Below are 17,522 nucleotides of genomic sequence, written 5' to 3' on the forward strand. Positions count from 1 at the left end.
TTTTTTTTAAGAAGGGTAATTTTGTAACTTTAACAAAGTTAATACTTATTTCTTAAATATCATGTCCGGTCAAATAACGATACATAATTTAAGACGGAGGGAGTAATAATCTTAAGTTATCTTATTATTACTTACGTCATGCTTTTTTGACTGCATGTGGGAACTTTTTTCAACAAAAATGAGCTTCTCCAAAATAATCCTTAATTTAAGTATCTTAGGTCTATGATACAAGGGAATGGTGAGATTGATGAGGATGTCATTAATCGTATTGGAGCATGTTGGATGAAGTGGAGGCTCGCCTTGGGAGTATTGTGTGATATGAAAGTGCCCCTTAAGCTTAAAGGCAAATTCTATAGAGTGGAAGTCCGTCCGGTCATGTTGTATGTAGCGAAGTGTTGGTCAGTGAAGCTCTCCCACATCCAGAAATTGAAGGTGGCGAAAATGAGGATGTTGCGTTGGATGTGTGGGCTTACTAGAGGGGACAAAGTTAGGAATGAGATTATCCGGGAGAAGATGAGAGTGATATCGGTGGAGGATAAGATGTGGGAAGAAAGGTTGAGATGGTTTGAACATGTGATGAAGAGGAACGCAGATGCCCCAGTTCATAGGTGTGAAAGGTTAGCGTTGGATGACTTCAGGAGGAGTAGAGGTAGGCGGAGGAAATACTAGAGAGAGGTGATCAGACAAGACATGGAGCAGCTGCAGCTTACTGAGGACATGCCCCTAGATAGGAAGGTGTGAAGGTTGCGGATAAGGGTAGAAGGCTAGCGGGAGGGTGTGGGTTGTAGCTAGCCAGCAGGAGAGATCTTGTGTAGCCGGATTAGTAATTTTAGGACTGTGTTCATAGGTGTCTATGGCTGTGAGTATTTGTTACTTATACGTGGGTGTCCCATTCATAATTTCTCAGTTGCTATTTTCTTATTTCGTGTTGCACTATCTCTCGTATTACTCTGACTTACTTTTTATTATTCCTTACGTCTTTTTCTATTATGTAATCCATCTCCTTGTCTATGATTCTTTATCTTGAGTCGGGGGTCTATCGGAAACAACCTATCTACTTCTTTGGAGGTAGCGGTATGGATTGCGTACATCTTACCCTTCCAAAACCCCACTTTGTGGGAATACACTGGAACTGAATTTGTTGTTGTTGTTCATCTATAGTCAACCGAAACGTAGAAAAAGTGAAGAAATCGTTGAGATTTGAACCTGATTCTTAATGAAAGTTGTTTTTTCCGCTAATTTTGTGCCCAAAAACGATTTTGCAGTTTAAAAAGAAAAATAATAATTTACTGAGTGAACTATCAATGATTAAAGTTTAGTTGAGAAAAATGAAAGCAATCGAAAATTCTGTTTCAATTTATCAAAGCCTACATTCGTGTACATAAATATCGGTGCTGAATTATTGAACATAGAACTAGCTACGATTTTTTTCTTGTGATATATTGTAATTCTTTTGAATATTTTAAATTCAACTAAAATATGATAAAATTTCAATTCTTTTATTTGTAACGAGACTGTTATTGAACTAATCATAGGGTACTTGGTGCTCCCTCCTGTCCATTTTATTTACTAAAAATTAATAAAACTAACTGATTCAAACATTTGTCATTTTATAAAAATATTTTTTTTCATCCTTTTATCTTTACTTTAATAATAATACAAAAATAGATTAATATGATGAAAGAAAAAAATATTCTATTAGAATTAACCAATAAATAAAAGTAGTTCAATCAAATTATTCTTTTAGTAATTTTTTTTTAAAGATGTGTAAAATAATATGATAAATAACCTAATTCCATTTGCCGATTGAGGACAATGGACATATAGCAGTATGGAAAATAATAATAAGGACCGTTTCGCGAGGAGTATTATTTATTTATTTTCAGAAAATTATTTCACTTTATTTTTTATCATAAAAATTTAAAATTTCAAATACAATTTGAAGTTTGTATTTATAATTTGAAAATAATCAAAACTTTTTTTTCTTCATTTTTTCACTTTTTATTTTTTTTTAAATCTCAATTTTTTATTTTCCTAAAATAAACTTATTTAAATTATATTTCATAGTCAAATAATATTTTTAAAAAAATATATTTAAATTTTAATTATTAACTATAAAATATGTTCAAACACAACTCAAACTTTCAGTTTAAAAATTTTAAATATAATAAATTTTATTTTTATTTTCATGATTAAACGCTTACTTATTACTTAATATGTAGAATACACGAATCCGCCCCTCAAGGACGGAATAATATACATACAGTATCCAAAGTCACAAAATTTGATTTAAAAATGCAATATTATTTTATTTATTTTAAAAAAGAAGGCACATGGGTGCTGCACGTGCCGAGCATTTTGCTTAGGGATCAGCACATACCCGCCCCACCCCTTTTTCCCAAAAGATTTCTTTATTTATTTGTTTTTTATAAAATAAAAACTTTGATGTATCCTTTCTCCCGTGCATGTCACGTGCTTCATCCATCTCTCTTCCAATGTGTTACTGACACACTCTTAGTCATCTGTCTTTCTTCCCATATTGTATACTGTTTGTTTCGGTTAAAAAACAGTGATTTATTTTGACTAAATATAAAAATTATGTCAGGTATATTAGTATTTTATTTTATGATATTAAATATATCACGTAAAAAATTAAATATTAAAAAAGAAATTATTCTTTTTAAATAAATTAAAAAAAAGTAGATTATTCTTTTAAAATTGTAGTAAGTACTATTTTCTTTTTCTCGTTAAAGAGTTTTGAGGTGACATCGTTATTAAAGACTCGTAATAGTAATAATAAAAGTTTTATAGTTATTAATTTTAATTTTGGGCGGGTGAATTCTAAAATATGTGTATATATTCGTTTTTGACAGATATTAGTTTGACTAAAAAAATACTGAATTCAGCCTAACGGAACTCATTAGTAAATTAGTTGGTGGTTAGTGGAAATTTCATAATGGAGGCCGTTGGAGTAAGAGGGTAAGATAATCCAAATTAATGGCCTAAAACAAGCGCTGCCATGAAGCATCCGAGGTTTGGAGTCAGAATTTTCGTTAAGGGAATTTCGAAGTAAACATACGAACTAATTGAAGGGGTTCAACATCTACGGTATATACATAAAAAATAATTTTAACTATATATAAATAATATATTTTTTCGCCGAAGTGGGTTTGGATGAACCCCTCGGCCAAGTGTAGCTCCATCCCCGAGTTTAGTGATTAATGAGGTGAATTGAGCATCATGAGATTTTTTTAATCTCAAGTCTTAGACAAAATATTAGATAATTTCGTCTTATTTGTTCTAGTTAATTTAGTTAACGAAATTACTCCGTACTTGTTGTTTGTTATGAAGTGATAGATATTTCATAAAATTAATTGAAACATGCCTAAACAGTTGAGGACACCACGATTTAAAATAAAAAAAGAGAGATAGAAAGTTTTGCCATTCATGGCAAAACAATCACAAGTTGGGTGCATCATCTCTTGTCTATCCTTTTCCCCTCTTTTTGCTTTTGTTACTTTGTCTAGTATAGTATACCAAGTACGTAGTATAGTGAAGTGACATAACTTATACAAAGGAGAGGCAGCCTCCCTTTGCAGGTACGGACCGTACGTACATTTTGTTTCACCCTCAATTTCAGTATACCACCTGCATTTTCATTTCTAAAGTTGTCTACGTTAAATTCTTTGTTAAAAAAGAGAGTTTTAACACAAAGTTTTATACTCCAAATCATCACTAATTGCATTACCTCACTGTTAATTTGGACCACCTAGCTGGAGCCAACTGTCAGCAGTCAGCACATATGACGCCCCCGCCCAATCCATAATATTCTCAAAGTGGCACGCCGTTTTAATTTATGTCACACCGTTTAACTTGACATAAAATTTATAAATACGTATCTAATGTTTTTCGAGGAGAAGAAGAGTGAGCACCGACAAGTGACAAATAAGAGAAGAAATTTTAGTTTCTATGTGGATTGATTATTTATTCGTTGCTAGATTAGATGCGAGAGCAGTTTGTACTGTACAGTGAATTGGCTCATGTGATTTGATTAAATGGGTCACATGACAAAGGAGGCAAAACAGAGTGCACCTTCTGCAACTGTGTCACTCTTTTTTTCTCTTTATTTATTTACTAGATCTTCTTTTTCTTTAAATTACTATTCACCAAAGTGATAAGAATAGAAAATTAATTAATAGAAAAGGAAAGGGTACCCATTGAACTAAACAATTGATGATTCCCTCTTCTCATATACACTGCAATCCAAGGGAATCCCCAGAAAAAGAACCAGAAATTATCAAAGGAACATATATACTGCTAAGTGCTAAGCTAAGGAAATAAACATAACAAGTGCTTAAGTAATATATATGTGAAATCAAGGAAAAATGGAAAGAAACTTCTTAAGCTATATATATACATGTAAAGTTGTTGTTGTGTGATTAGGAGGTCACGGTTCAAGCCGTGAAATAATCTTTTGAAGAAATGTAAATTAAGATTGCATATAATAGACCCTTATGGTTCAGCCATTCTCGAAACTCTGCATATCGTGATCACTTTAATGCACCAAACTACCTTTTTTTAAAATCTATATATTACTTTTGTCCTAGTCCCGATAAATGTTTTAGCTTAGTGATTAAAGCACACCATGTAATGTATGAGTTAGATTCATGTCATAATGATCAAATTGAAGTTAACTGGATTCCATGTTTCCTGCACAACCATATGTGGTGTGAGCAGGAGAAAAAAAGGTCAGTTCTTCTTTTTTTTCTTTTGACTTGTTTGCTGAATTCCTGCAAAAATTGTATAAGTCGACAGGTAAATGCATTATATGAGAGGGAAAACAATTGTGGATAAGAATTGAAGAAATGATGTATAATAGTTTAATTAATAGTGGAAATAGGAGAGAAGAAAAAAAGGGTATGTACGTACATCAGGAAAGTGCAGGGGTCACTAGCACGAAGGACCACAGTGTCATCCAATTGCACATGAAAGCAACCATGCACTAATGTATACTATTAATATACACGGGGTCGTTTGGTAAGTCGTATTAGAAAAAATAATTCATGTATTAAGTGTGATATTAATTAATATTATATTTGATAGGATTTTGAATCAATATATTACTAATAGCATGTATTATTATAGGGTGTATTACTAATACATCACATATGGTGGTATTAGTAATACATGAGTTTTAATATCATGAGATTAGTATGTATAAAGACAAGAATATCCCTCAAATTCTTTTAAATATTTTTTTATTTTCTTAATTTTATTTTTTATATTTGTACTAATAAATTTATTCAAATAAATTAGTTTACAAATTTTATTATTATCTACAAAAATGTCCTCAAATTGCTTTAATTTTTTTCTAAATTTTTTTCAATTTATTCAATATGAGTTGCTTCTTTTCAATTTATCAAAATAATAATATCCCTCCAAATAATTTTAGTTAAAAAAAACTACTCCATTAACTCAAAAAAATATTTATTGGTCAAAATCCGAAAACAAATTACATACAAGCTTTAATTTTGTAAATAAGATATCCATAAATTAAAATAATTTTTCTATTTAGTTTAACACTATAAAATATAATTTCATTTTAATAATAATTTTATTATCTCATTCAAAAGTTATATGTACCTCCCTCCAACTTAAAAACAACACAGAGTGGGAACAACAAACAAATGATGAACAAACAAAGAAAAGATAATAAAAAAATAATTTTTGTAAGTGAATGATTAAATCTTAAAATTCTAAAGTAAATAATTAGTTATATTGTTAACTTTTTTATTTTAAAAAAAGAATAATAAACTTTTGCAAAAAAATACACAAAGTTATAATATGTCGAGGGTATTTTTGTAAATAAACAATATTCTTTTTAAAATATAACAATACATATTGCTTTTAATTAATACATCAAATCAAACACGACATAAAAAATAATTTCAGTATTACTAATCTCTGTACTACTAATCTCAATATTATCTTATATACTCTACCAAATGAGTCCTATATTTATTTTAGCACTAATGTATATTTATTAATACAAAAAATCCTTGTACGTTTGAAGGAAATTTCTCCATAATTTGTCATAGAATCTCGAAATCTTAGTCGTGCGTCACTTGGTGATTAAAGAAATTTCCCATACAATTTGCAATGTACTATGCAGCTAGATGAATCAATAGTACCAAAGGTTTAAAAAATCCATTTATAACTTGCTAATAAGTTTTTCTTCCCCTTGCTTATCAGTTAGAAGAGAAATTAGTTCAAAGTAAAATATAATTATTAATGATTCTATTATTTGATGGGAAACATGGAAATTGATTTTCACTAAAGTCTTCAGAATATGAAGAAGTAAACACACAAGAAGCCAAATACAGTTTAGCATCAGGGATAGACCTAATTGCAAATATTTAGTGCTCCAAAACCCATTAAATCCATTAATCACCTTAATTTGTGATTAATATAATGCTCCTCTTCAAATTATATCATACTCACAATGGGAGTACGAATAAACTTCTTTTTTTTAAGAATTTAAGTTTGATGCATCGTTGATGTATTTTTTTTTTTTACACCATCAGGTACTTCTTACCTGTTGTAGCAGGTCATTCATTTCTCATGCAAAAATGTAAAAATGGTAAAAGTCACTTGATGGTGTAAAAAAAAAAGTACACTGATGATGCACCAAATTTAAACTTTTTCTAGCAGTTTTTTTTTTTTTATGCGCGCATGTTTTTGATGACTGGACTTTACAATTTTTAAGTTGAAAGTGAATGATGTTCACTATCTAAGCAACGTTCTCTCGAGTATGAACGGATGATAAAATTGAGCAATTCCGAAAATGTAGAGAGACAAAGTTGAATTTGTTTACCTAAATCTAATATGTTTACCACTAATCTTAAAACTAATTAACTAAACTTGGCACCTAATTTATAACACGAGGAATTAAAACTCGTAATTTTCTCGTCACGTTGAGTTGTCTCCTCTCTTGCCTACCTTCATTTGCACTGTACTCCTTATATCAACTCTTCACACTCTCTCAACTTCTCGCCCCTCCCCCTTCTCCTACTCTCTTTCTCTCTCTAAACCACCATCTCCTCTTATTAGAGAGAGAAAAGAGTACCTTATACTTACCACTTATAACTCGTCTCTATAATTTTCTGTGTTATCGTAGGCTAGCTAGAGCTTCTTCTACAATAATAATAATAATAACAATGGATGTCTACGGAGTATCTGCACCCGACTTGTTTCGTATTGATGATCTTCTCGATTTCTCTAATGATCAAATTTTCTCCACTAACAACACCAACCCCGACTCCTCCTCTCACCAGTACCACCATCAACCTCACTCCCACAACTCTTCCTCCGCCGCCACTGCCACTTACTACGACAATCTTCTTCCTAATTCCTCCGATGACTTCACCGACAACCTCTACGTCCCCGTAAGCACTCTCACACTCCTTATTAATTCGACACCTAAATATGTTTTTTTTATTTACTCAATTCATCTAAAAGTTGAAGGAAATCCTGGCAATAACTGCTAAAGTTATTGTCACGTGACTTTTTCGAGTTCAACATGATAACAGTCTGCTAAAGTTATTGTCACGTGACTTTTTCGAGTTCAACATGATAACAGTCTGCTATAGAAATGGAGGATAGGACCGCGTAAAATATATAGACCTTATACACTTTTATTAAGTAGAATTTTCTCTTGTATCATATAAGATACACTTTTATTTACTTCATTATTAATTATATGCTTAACACGGACTAGCTTACATCAATTATTGAGCAATTTTACTGTATTTTAAAATCAATTTCTTCCTGCTTTTTCATTGCAGAGTGATGATGTAGCGGAGTTAGAATGGCTATCGAACTTTGTAGAAGATTCATTCAGCAATTTTTCAGCCAATTCCATTACCGGAACGATGAATCTCAGTTCCAATACTACGTCGTTTCACGGAAGGTCAAGAAGCAAACGTTCTCGTTCAACTTCAAGCTGGACAACCTCACTCCAAAACCCTAACACAACTACTACTACAAAGAACAAGGAGAGTTCATCAGTACATACCAGAGAAAGGTCATTTTCGCCAATGGATGAAGATGCACCAAGGAGATGCACACACTGCGCTTCGGAGAAGACACCGCAGTGGAGAACCGGGCCTCTAGGCCCGAAAACACTCTGCAATGCATGTGGAGTTAGGTACAAATCGGGCCGGCTTGTACCGGAGTACCGGCCCGCAGCAAGCCCGACTTTCGTGTTAACACAGCATTCAAATTCTCACCGGAAAGTTATGGAGCTCCGTCGACAGAAGGAAATGCTACATCAACCACAGCAGCTTCCGCCGCCGACGACGGAGGAGGGCATGTACGGACGTCACTTTCGGGTCTGCTGACGTCATATAAAGAGAGAAGAGACACGTGTCTTCCAACGCTGAGCTAACCGTGGACTCCTTTTTTATTATTATCATGCTAATTTTACAATCTGAAACGTTTTTCTATTTTATTTTTTTCAATTTGTTTGGTTTTTATTTCTGGGGGCGTTTTCTTGAGAAAATAGAGTTTGGAATAATCTTTTCTTTATTATTCTCTTGGTGTAATTTTTGGAAATTTGAGCAACGCATTTTTATTGAATTTAGCAACTACCAATTGGGGAGGGGAGGGAATTGCACGTGACTGGATAAAGTTCATATATTTTACATTTTATGTCACGTTGGACTTAACAGTAATCACATGGAGCATAATTTAACTTACGAGTATCAAGTCAGCTGATTCAATGCATGTGCATCCCGCACTAATAAATTTAGTTAAAGTGTGTATTTTTTAAGGTATAATAACCATTCTATAGGACAAATCTTTCACTTGTTTTGTATTTCCTGCTGCAATAGCTCTATTCTAGTATATTATTTAACCATCATATCTCGATGAAAGTGTCCAAATGACATGTTGTTAGTAATGAATCGTGACAGAAATAATGAAATGTCCTTCAAATCAGTCCACTTGAATGAGATATATGAGTGTAGTACACTCGGTGTTCTGTAAATTATCGATCATCAAATTTGCTAATAGACCAAAAACTAAATGTCTGAATCATTATTTTCAACTTCAAATTCATTCTTCTTGTGGGGCTAAACAAGTGTTGCATGTATGCTATCCTACTTGTTCTAGAATTCTCGAATGAACCATCATAAACACACAATTTATTTCTCTTATCAGCAGTTCTGGCTTGGTTGCTATCATCATTACACGGTTTTTAGACAACCTCGTGACAAGGGGTCGCTTGATAAGAGTATATACGAGTATACAGAATATACAGAATATGGTGTATGATGTATTAATAATGCTGAGATTAGTTGCTGAATTATTTCTTATCTAATGTTTGATTCGGTGTGTCCTTAATCATGCTTATCCATGGCTAAATAAGCCTTACGCATTACTAACACCATGATTTGTTATGTATTAGTTATACATTCTATAATATTTATTAGGGTGTATTAGTTATACATAGGCTAAAAATCCTACAGAAAAAAAAAATTAAATAATACCATGACTAATACATATATTAGATTTTCTAATACGTCCGATAAAACAACTCCAAGATGTATGCTGGTTGACAACGTGTTTTAACGTCTATGCATTTGTTTCAGCACAACCGAGATATATCTATCATCCCCCACATCAAATAACGTACAAGACTACTAGTGTGAATTCTACTGACGTACGCAGACCCATAGGCTAAACATCCACTGCTTAGCTCACTCTCCTAATCTAATGTCTGTAGAAACAAAATTAACGACCAGTAGCTAGCTGCAAACTTTGACAATCAACAATACCCAAGAATCAATTTGTAGTTTAACTACCAACCCCTTTGGTTTCTGCTGAGCGCAATGGCAGCCAAAGTCTGGAATTTGAACACAGCTCTCCATTGGTTTAGCATGAATGATTAGTACAAACAGTATCAACTAGCAGTTCAAATTGGCCAACTGCTAGAATTAATGTTACAGTGCAGGAATATGACAGTCATGACAAAAGGTTTTTCTTTTTTCACTTAAGAATTAGGGACTGAAGATGTTGGTAAAAAGCCCATGCCCTAGAACTTCTACACTCAAACCATTACTTATTCGGAGTAGAAAAAACAACCAGATCCCTAACTCTCAAGGCCGTGCAGCAAAGTCAGAGTTGATGACTGAACTATAAAAAGACCAAAATTAGAGCTCCTAGAATGCTCTTTTTTAAATGAGAAAGAAACGGGAGACAGAAAGGAACAGTATTTGGTGCCTGACGTCCAGCATGAGTTGGGTCGTATAAAACAAGAGTGCTATTCAGTCAGATGGATATGCCATAATTGCTTATCTTTGTAACTTCCTTGGCGAGAACATTCCTTTCCTTTTTTACATCTGAAGCAAGACTCGAAACCTGATACCAGAAATCAATGTCACCAAGAGAAGATGCTGTAATTTCCACTTCTTTATTCAAAAAAGAATAAAAGTAAAAAGATGCTATAATTGGACGATGGCCACATGGCCCACATACACCATAACATCACAACAATCCCCATTGCATGTTAATGCTTCGGCTCTTTAACTGGAGGAGCAAATATCCAAACTGAAGCCCTCGTTTTGAATTTCTAAGAACAACACTTAAAAATACATCATTTGAATCTTAATCGGTTGAACACTAATGCAATTTAAAATCTAAACACTTATCAGTGACATTCATGCACCAAATCTCATACCTGATACCACATATGGTCAGAAGTATTTATCATCACTAGTCAGGAGCCATTTCGGCAATTTTTGTATTAAGTTATCCTAATATTATTTTGAAGTGCTACAGAGTTCTATGAGATGAAAGAGAAATTCTTTGTTCAAAAAGGCCTCAAAGCGCTTCTTCATCCAAAAAGTATCCTGGAAACTTTCTTGAACAAACTTTAATCAAACAACCTTTTCCAAATTTTTCCAAAGGTTCTCACATCCAGAAGTCTCCTATGTTGATACTGGACTTAGTTAAAATGCATGCCAAATATATTGCTTATCCTAATCTTCATCTCACATCTGTTGATATGGTTTCACTTCTCTAACATCAAAATAATGAAGAGTGTTTGTGGTTTGAAAACTACGCTAAAATCTCTAAAAATGCCATAAAATACGCTCTTTTTCAAATTGTTTGGCTTTATCCAGAGTATGAGAGTCAAACTAAGATTCGGTGTGAATTTGGACGTAGAAATAGAATCTTCAATTTTTTTTTAGGAGAAATTTACATATTTAGAAACTACACAAAAAGTGCAATAAGTCACAATAGTTAACAATGGAAAATATTCAGAAAGTATTTGAAAAAATTATGGTTAAAGAAAATATCCTTTGAACGTCCAAATAGTAACTAAGACAAACAAATTAAAAAGGGGGAGTTCTAGTTAGTCATGCCACATCTCAAAACGTACCAAAGTGTGCATTCTTGAGTTTTTCTTTACTCTCAATCAAAGAGACAAGACAAACAATAGTGATAAAGTGGTTTAAATGTGTCAAATAGGAGAAGCAGCCAAAAAAAGTCAAATTATGATCGTACGGGTATTACATTATGCTTAATTTCAATTCTCAAAAGTTTAATACATATTGCAATGTGGTTTGACCAATAAGCATATTTATATTAGAGGAATGGGCAGATGGTGATTAAAATATCAAAATAAACATTGAAGTAGAATTGGCTTTCAAGGATGATAAAACAAATTTGTAGTTCTCTTGTAACCCATGTCCTCCCAAATTTACATTGCATGGTAGTAGAATTTCCAACGCAAAACTCATATGAGAAAATAGTCAACTAACTGTCTCAGTCAGTCATGTTCTCCCATTTTTAATTTTCTTGTAAGGCCAAATCTCAAATTCATAGTTCAACATGTGCAATTATGTTTTCTTCTTTTACTTTTTCATATCAAATTTAAGGTATCAAGGAAATAATAGATGAGCCTATTTGATATATCAAAAAGGAGGAGTGGGGAACTTACTTTTGACCGGAAGAGTGAAGCTTCTTTCCGAGGAAGCTCTTTAAGAGCATCTTTGAGACCTAGAGAAAACATATATTAATTAGAGAAGGCTACATACAACATACCCAGTATAGTCCCACTATTAATTAGAGAAACTTCTACAAAACAAATCACCAATAAAAAATATTCGACTTTTCTCAACTATGAGCTATGGCTCATCCATATAACAAGTTTGGATTATGGACTTCCTTGAACATGGATAACCAGAGAGAGTTGATTGCAAACCTGCAGCTTGCCTTTCTATCTTATAAGCTGACTGTATGGCACTACGGATTTGTTTGCCTGCTTGCCTGTATAAAGCATTAAGATTGAACACAGAATCCAGCCTGTTCTGATATTCTAATCATGAAATAAACACAACAATGCAGCCGGATATGCAAACCTGAGTTTTGTCCTTCCTCGTATCATCTCTCCTTCAGCTGCTACCGCTTCATTCTGCAATGATCAACAAAGAATAAGATTTACTTCACTTCTTGAACAGATTTGTCTACAAAGTAATATAGTTTTATTAAACTAATCAAATAGGCAGTCATCACTAACGTTTCCATCTTGACAAACATTTGCTCCCCATGCATACCAGTTAAAATGAATCAATCCAAACAAAAAAAAAAAATAAGTTAACAAATCATAACATTAAACCAGGAAAAAAAAATGGCATACCTCCAACTTTACACTTGTATCCTTCAGAAGTTTAACTGATTTCTGTAATTCTTTGACTTTTGCCTCTGCTCTAGAAAGCAAGACCTGCTCCCATAATTAAAAATTAGAAATTCATCATTGACGTCCTACAAGTTGTAACAAAATAACCTGCTTCTGGTAATTGTCAAAAGAACTCAAGCTAATCTAGTCAGACAGTATACCCATGAATAATGATGGAGCGCTACACCAGCCACATCAAACATCTCAAATTTGATATAAAAAGAATTAAGCAATTTGTCCTCTTTTATCACTAGTTCCTAAGCATACAATAAATCTAATGTCCTACAATTCTCATTTTTCATTGCCTTGATGGATAGAGTTGCCTGATACCTGGAATTAGTCATGGTGCGCAAAAGCTGGCCCGGACACCAGTGATTATCAAAAAAAAAAAGATCTCCAGTGTTACACAAGCCACTTCAAATATCTCACACTTGATATAAAAAGAATAAGCAATTTGTCCTCTTTTATCACTGCTTCCAAAGCATATAATGAATCTAAGATCCTAAATTTATTTCAGATATACTCCTGTCACATGGAGAAAAACATGAAGCACTGGTGGTTACCTGTTCACTCACAAATAGCCGCACAGCACTATAATACAAGAAACGTCTCGGCCCTGCACAAGTGAAGATCACTCAGGCAAAAAGGAGGACAAAGGACTAACCAGTTGGACACACATATGAGTCGACATACAATAGTTTGAAGGCTCCATTATATTGACCTCGTTTCTAGTTTTTTCATAATAGCTTAGATCTTTAACTCCCTTTTAGTTTGCACAATAAAATAGATCTAAGTTCAGTTTTTCCAATATTTGCATTTATGTTGCCTCAGCTTCAACAAAGAAGGCCAAGTATTAACAAGACTGTTAGCTTGACATTATCTTGCTGATATACCTGTACTAGTAAACGTGACAACTAAATAAAATTTAAGGACAGAAGGTAGACACCAAGACAACACTATTTTTGTCAAAGTTCTCCTTATTTTGGACACCCCGTTCCAAATGAATTTGTTAGAATAAACATCAACTGTCAATAGTAGACCCTATATATCGACAACTTCGGCACATCAAAGAACAAAGCTTATCACAAAAAGGCAAACTTTTGTACCAACAATTCAGAGTCCAATGCTGCAGCATGTCATCAACAACAACAACAACAAAAAACCCAGTATATTCCCACCAAGTGGGGTCTGGGGAGGGTAGAGTGTACACAGTCCATACCACTACCTCTAAAGAAGTAGAGAGGTTGTTTCCGATAGACCCCCAGCTGCGGCAGCATGTCATCGTAAAACAAATAAGAGGTCTCTCTAGTTTAAACATATTACAAAGGAGGTTAATTAAATTATGTTATGATATATTGTAGACGTACCTATAATACTCAAGTAAGAAAAGTTCGATCCAAGCAAGCCGATAATAGACTACTTAAGCTTGACCAAAATGAGTCAATTGCACAACCAAACACCCTTTTAAGTCCTTTATAGTGTGGGAACCAAAGAGAATAGGAATAAAGTAGATTACACTTTGACTATCTCAAACCACATGTGTCCATCCCTGGAATATGATTCAGTAGCTAAAGGCTTGAATAAACTTACGTTTCAGACCCACGGCTCCAACACCAAGAACAGCTCCAGTAGTTGCTAGGGGGTGTGAAGCAGCAACGAGAAGACCCTCTGCAGCATATTCTCCATTGATCAAAGCTAACGCTATGGAGAGAAATTAAAACACAATATAACAATTGGATGAATGGCAAGAACTAACCACTGATCTTCCCAAAAACCAAGTCCTCATACACTCTATAGTCAGACTTCAGGTCTTGCAAGGTATCCTGCAACCCGCATGCCTCAAATTTAAGTTAATTATGCAACGACCAAAAGAATAGCACATAATCACTACTTAAAATAAACCATTTTATTTGAGGGAGGCACAAGTAAGAGATATTCCAAAGAGGATTAGGTCTTGGAAACACACAATAGGGTTGCATCATGTGTCATTTGCTCCAATTTTATGTAATACAAGCCAAATAGTCAACCATGGTAGGAAGAGATCTGATAGAAGGGAAATGAAAGCAAAGATGATAGGGATAATATAATCTTCTCATTTAAACGTGCATCATGTCACATCCGACATCCAAAGCAGATGATGCTTAATTCCTCCCAAAATCCATGATACCGTAGAGAGCATCATAGAAGTCAAAACAACTTAACAACAACAACAACCCCAGTGTATTCACACAAAGTGGGGTCTGGGGAGGGTAAAGTGTACGCAGTCCATACCGCTGCCCCCAAAGAAGTAGAGAGGTTGTTTCCGATAGACCCCCGGCTCAAGATAAGGTATAATAAACAAAAGCGTAATGAAACATGAAGCAAGATGGAGTCAAAACAACTTAACAAACTCAATAATTGTTTGAATAACGTAGAACAGTTCTGGTTTCCTCGAAACCTCATTATTTTCCATAAAGCAGCATTTTTAACCAAGACAATGCTCAAAGTACATATAAGCTGTCTATAACGATTCAACCCTAGATATCCACAATCATCTATCAAGCTGCCAATAATCCAGACAACGCATTATTCTCTCTTCAAACAATCTTCTTTTTCTTTCATTAGATGGGAGCCAAAGGGGACATAGTGATGTTGGACATTGACAAACTAAGATGTGGCAGTTTAACATTTTAATTCCTATACTTTACAAATACAACAAACTTCAATAATCTCAGCAACAGTGCATCCAGTTCTCAGGTTTTAATTCATCAAAAACAGATGCACTTCTACAGTTGTCCAATATTCTTGAAACTGGATTGAGAGGTTGTATTTTGGAAACTTGTGGAACATATTTTCCAATTTTTTATTACTTTGAGTTGTGAAGATATTTTCTCCAAGGAAAATATTGCCACCAAAGAGGAGAAAATGCTCACTTCTGACAAGCAAATGACTACCCTCTCTTATAAACATCACACATTTTTACTGATATCACTTCAATCAAAACGTAGATATTGTTGTGAATGTTAAATATTATCCTACCCTGTACAGTTATCATATAGGGCAGCCTAGTGCACTAAGCTCCCGCTATGTGCAGGGTCCAAGAAAGGGCCCGACCCTATGTCGTCAAAAAAAAGCTTGAACTGAAAGTTGCAGCAACGAAACGAATTGTACTTGTAATTGAGTTGATATGGAACTACGGGATCAAACTGCTAATTTGGAAGAAAATACATACATAAACACTTGCATTAGGAAGTCACAATTTCTAGCGTGATTCGGAGGAGGCCTAAAGCATGCACACATAGAGATTGTTGTAAATATTACATAGTATCCTACCTTTTACAATTATCATATGTCATCAACTTTTATACGGAACAACCATGAAAAATGTATCTCCCCAACTAAACAAAAAATAGGAAACATAAATCATTCGAATTGAAAGTTGCATTAATGAAACGAATTGAAATTGTAATTAAGTTGATATGGAAATACGGGATCAAACTGCTAATTTGAAGCAAAGACCTACATAAACACTTGCACTAGGAAATGAAATTCTAATGTGAGACGGACTTAAAGATGTGACAAACACCTTTAAGTTAAATTCCCAATAGAGACGAACATTTCTTCCCATTTGTTCTAGCCTTACAGAGTTATCTGCTACCTGATAACTATTTCTGGTAGTGGAGTTGTGCGAAGGATGGCCCGGAAACCACAGTTATAAAAAAAATTAGTAAAAATAATAATGGAGCTTACAAGTGTTTGATTAAAGTGAGAAGAGGAGGTGGTTAAAATACGATCGAGACGCGATTTGGTCGCCTGAATTGCATTCTCGAATGTGTTTTCTGCGGTCTTCTTAGCAAGCTGAGCCTGTTGCACTGCGTTGTCGATCCATGGAACAATCTCTTCCAAGGAATTTGACTTGTCTTCATGTTTAACGCTTTCTGCTAGTAACGACGGCGACGGCGAGTTTGCATTTGCTTCCGATGATTCGGCGATTGCCGCCATTGTTGAGGGGTAGCGTTTTGTGAAATGGGAATTGACGTGAAGGTAAAGGACGATCTTCGGTCGGACCCGAATTTGTTGCAAAAGATCCAGGTTATTGGAACAGGAAAGTTAATTGCTAGATTGGTCCTCAAATTTCACTTCAGTTGCAATTTTGTCCTCGTTCACGTATTATTCCTATTTTATCCCGACAAGTTTTGATGATACACAAAGTAAATTGAATAATGAAACAATAGAATGAATTCAATCAAGGTAGGATTATTGAAGAAAGAAAGAAAGACTTCGATGCTGCATAAAAGTAAAATAGAATTTGGAGTCATGCGAGTCAAAATCAAAAATTTTGGACCTTAAAAGACGTGCGTGTGCATACAGACATACTTATAATATGGAATAGTTACCTCTATCTCAAACCTAAACAAAATAATTTTTATCTATATCTATAATCTATCTATAATATATTAAAAGTGTGAAAATTTTTAGAAAAGCGATTTAAGTTTTTTGCCCTTCATTAAAAGATTTCTTAATAGACAAAACTGTCTTTTTTCTATTTTCCTAAATAATTATTATTATTGAACTAAATTTAAAATCAACTAAATTTAGTTAAACTAGGTAACAGAATCCTACTAAAAAATTAAAATCAATTGTAACGTGTCCTTGATTAATGGGAAAGATTTGATTTTCTACGATATATATTAAAAATTAAGTACTTAAATATTAATTTGATTTTAAAAATTTGATCAAACACTAATTGGTTCTCAGTAATACCTTTTTTTAAAAAAATACGTTTTGATAAAAAAAAAAC

At 33.7% G+C, this 17,522-nt stretch overlaps 2 protein-coding genes across 2 annotated transcripts; one reads left to right on the forward strand and one right to left on the reverse strand.

Annotated features, from left to right (window-relative positions):
• The first annotated feature begins 6,797 nt into the window (after positions 1-6,797).
• On the forward strand, positions 6,798-8,637 carry LOC107845457 (GATA transcription factor 4). The gene is made up of 2 exons (XM_016689800.2): positions 6,798-7,445; positions 7,845-8,637. The coding sequence occupies exons 1-2, from the start codon at positions 7,218-7,220 to the stop codon at positions 8,397-8,399; spliced, it is 783 nt and encodes a 260-aa protein (XP_016545286.1). The 5' UTR covers positions 6,798-7,217; the 3' UTR covers positions 8,400-8,637.
• Positions 8,638-9,905: 1,268 nt separating this feature from the next.
• Positions 9,906-17,069, reverse strand: LOC107845464 (RGS1-HXK1-interacting protein 1). The gene is made up of 9 exons (XM_016689813.2): positions 16,472-17,069; positions 14,499-14,565; positions 14,333-14,410; positions 13,306-13,358; positions 12,704-12,787; positions 12,426-12,478; positions 12,269-12,333; positions 12,005-12,063; positions 9,906-10,419 (listed from the first exon to the last, which is right to left on the reverse strand). Exons 1-9 carry the CDS (start codon positions 16,721-16,723, stop codon positions 10,330-10,332), a joined length of 801 nt encoding a protein of 266 aa, XP_016545299.1. The 5' UTR covers positions 16,724-17,069; the 3' UTR covers positions 9,906-10,329.
• Positions 17,070-17,522: the final 453 nt, after the last annotated feature.

Source organism: Capsicum annuum, chromosome 8 (genome assembly GCF_002878395.1).
Source record: "Capsicum annuum cultivar UCD-10X-F1 chromosome 8, UCD10Xv1.1, whole genome shotgun sequence".
NCBI classification, from domain to species: Eukaryota; Viridiplantae; Streptophyta; class Magnoliopsida; order Solanales; family Solanaceae; genus Capsicum; species Capsicum annuum.

What these genes read in the sequence shown, in the direction of transcription:
- LOC107845457 (XM_016689800.2), top strand. Translation starts at nt 7,218, where the DNA reads ATGGATGTCTACGGAGTATCTGCACCCGACTTGTTTCGTATTGATGAT. An exon ending in CCGACAACCTCTACGTCCCC is followed by an intron (nt 7,446 to 7,844) that starts GTAAGCACTCTC and finishes TTTTCATTGCAG; the next exon opens with AGTGATGATGTAGCGGAGTT.
- LOC107845464 (XM_016689813.2), bottom strand. Translation starts at nt 16,723, where the DNA reads ATGGCGGCAATCGCCGAATCATCGGAAGCAAATGCAAACTCGCCGTCG. An exon ending in TGGAGCCGTGGGTCTGAAAC is followed by an intron (nt 13,359 to 14,332) that starts GTAAGTTTATTC and finishes TCACTTGTGCAG; the next exon opens with GGCCGAGACGTTTCTTGTAT. An exon ending in GGCTATTTGTGAGTGAACAG is followed by an intron (nt 12,788 to 13,305) that starts GTAACCACCAGT and finishes TTATGGGAGCAG; the next exon opens with GTCTTGCTTTCTAGAGCAGA.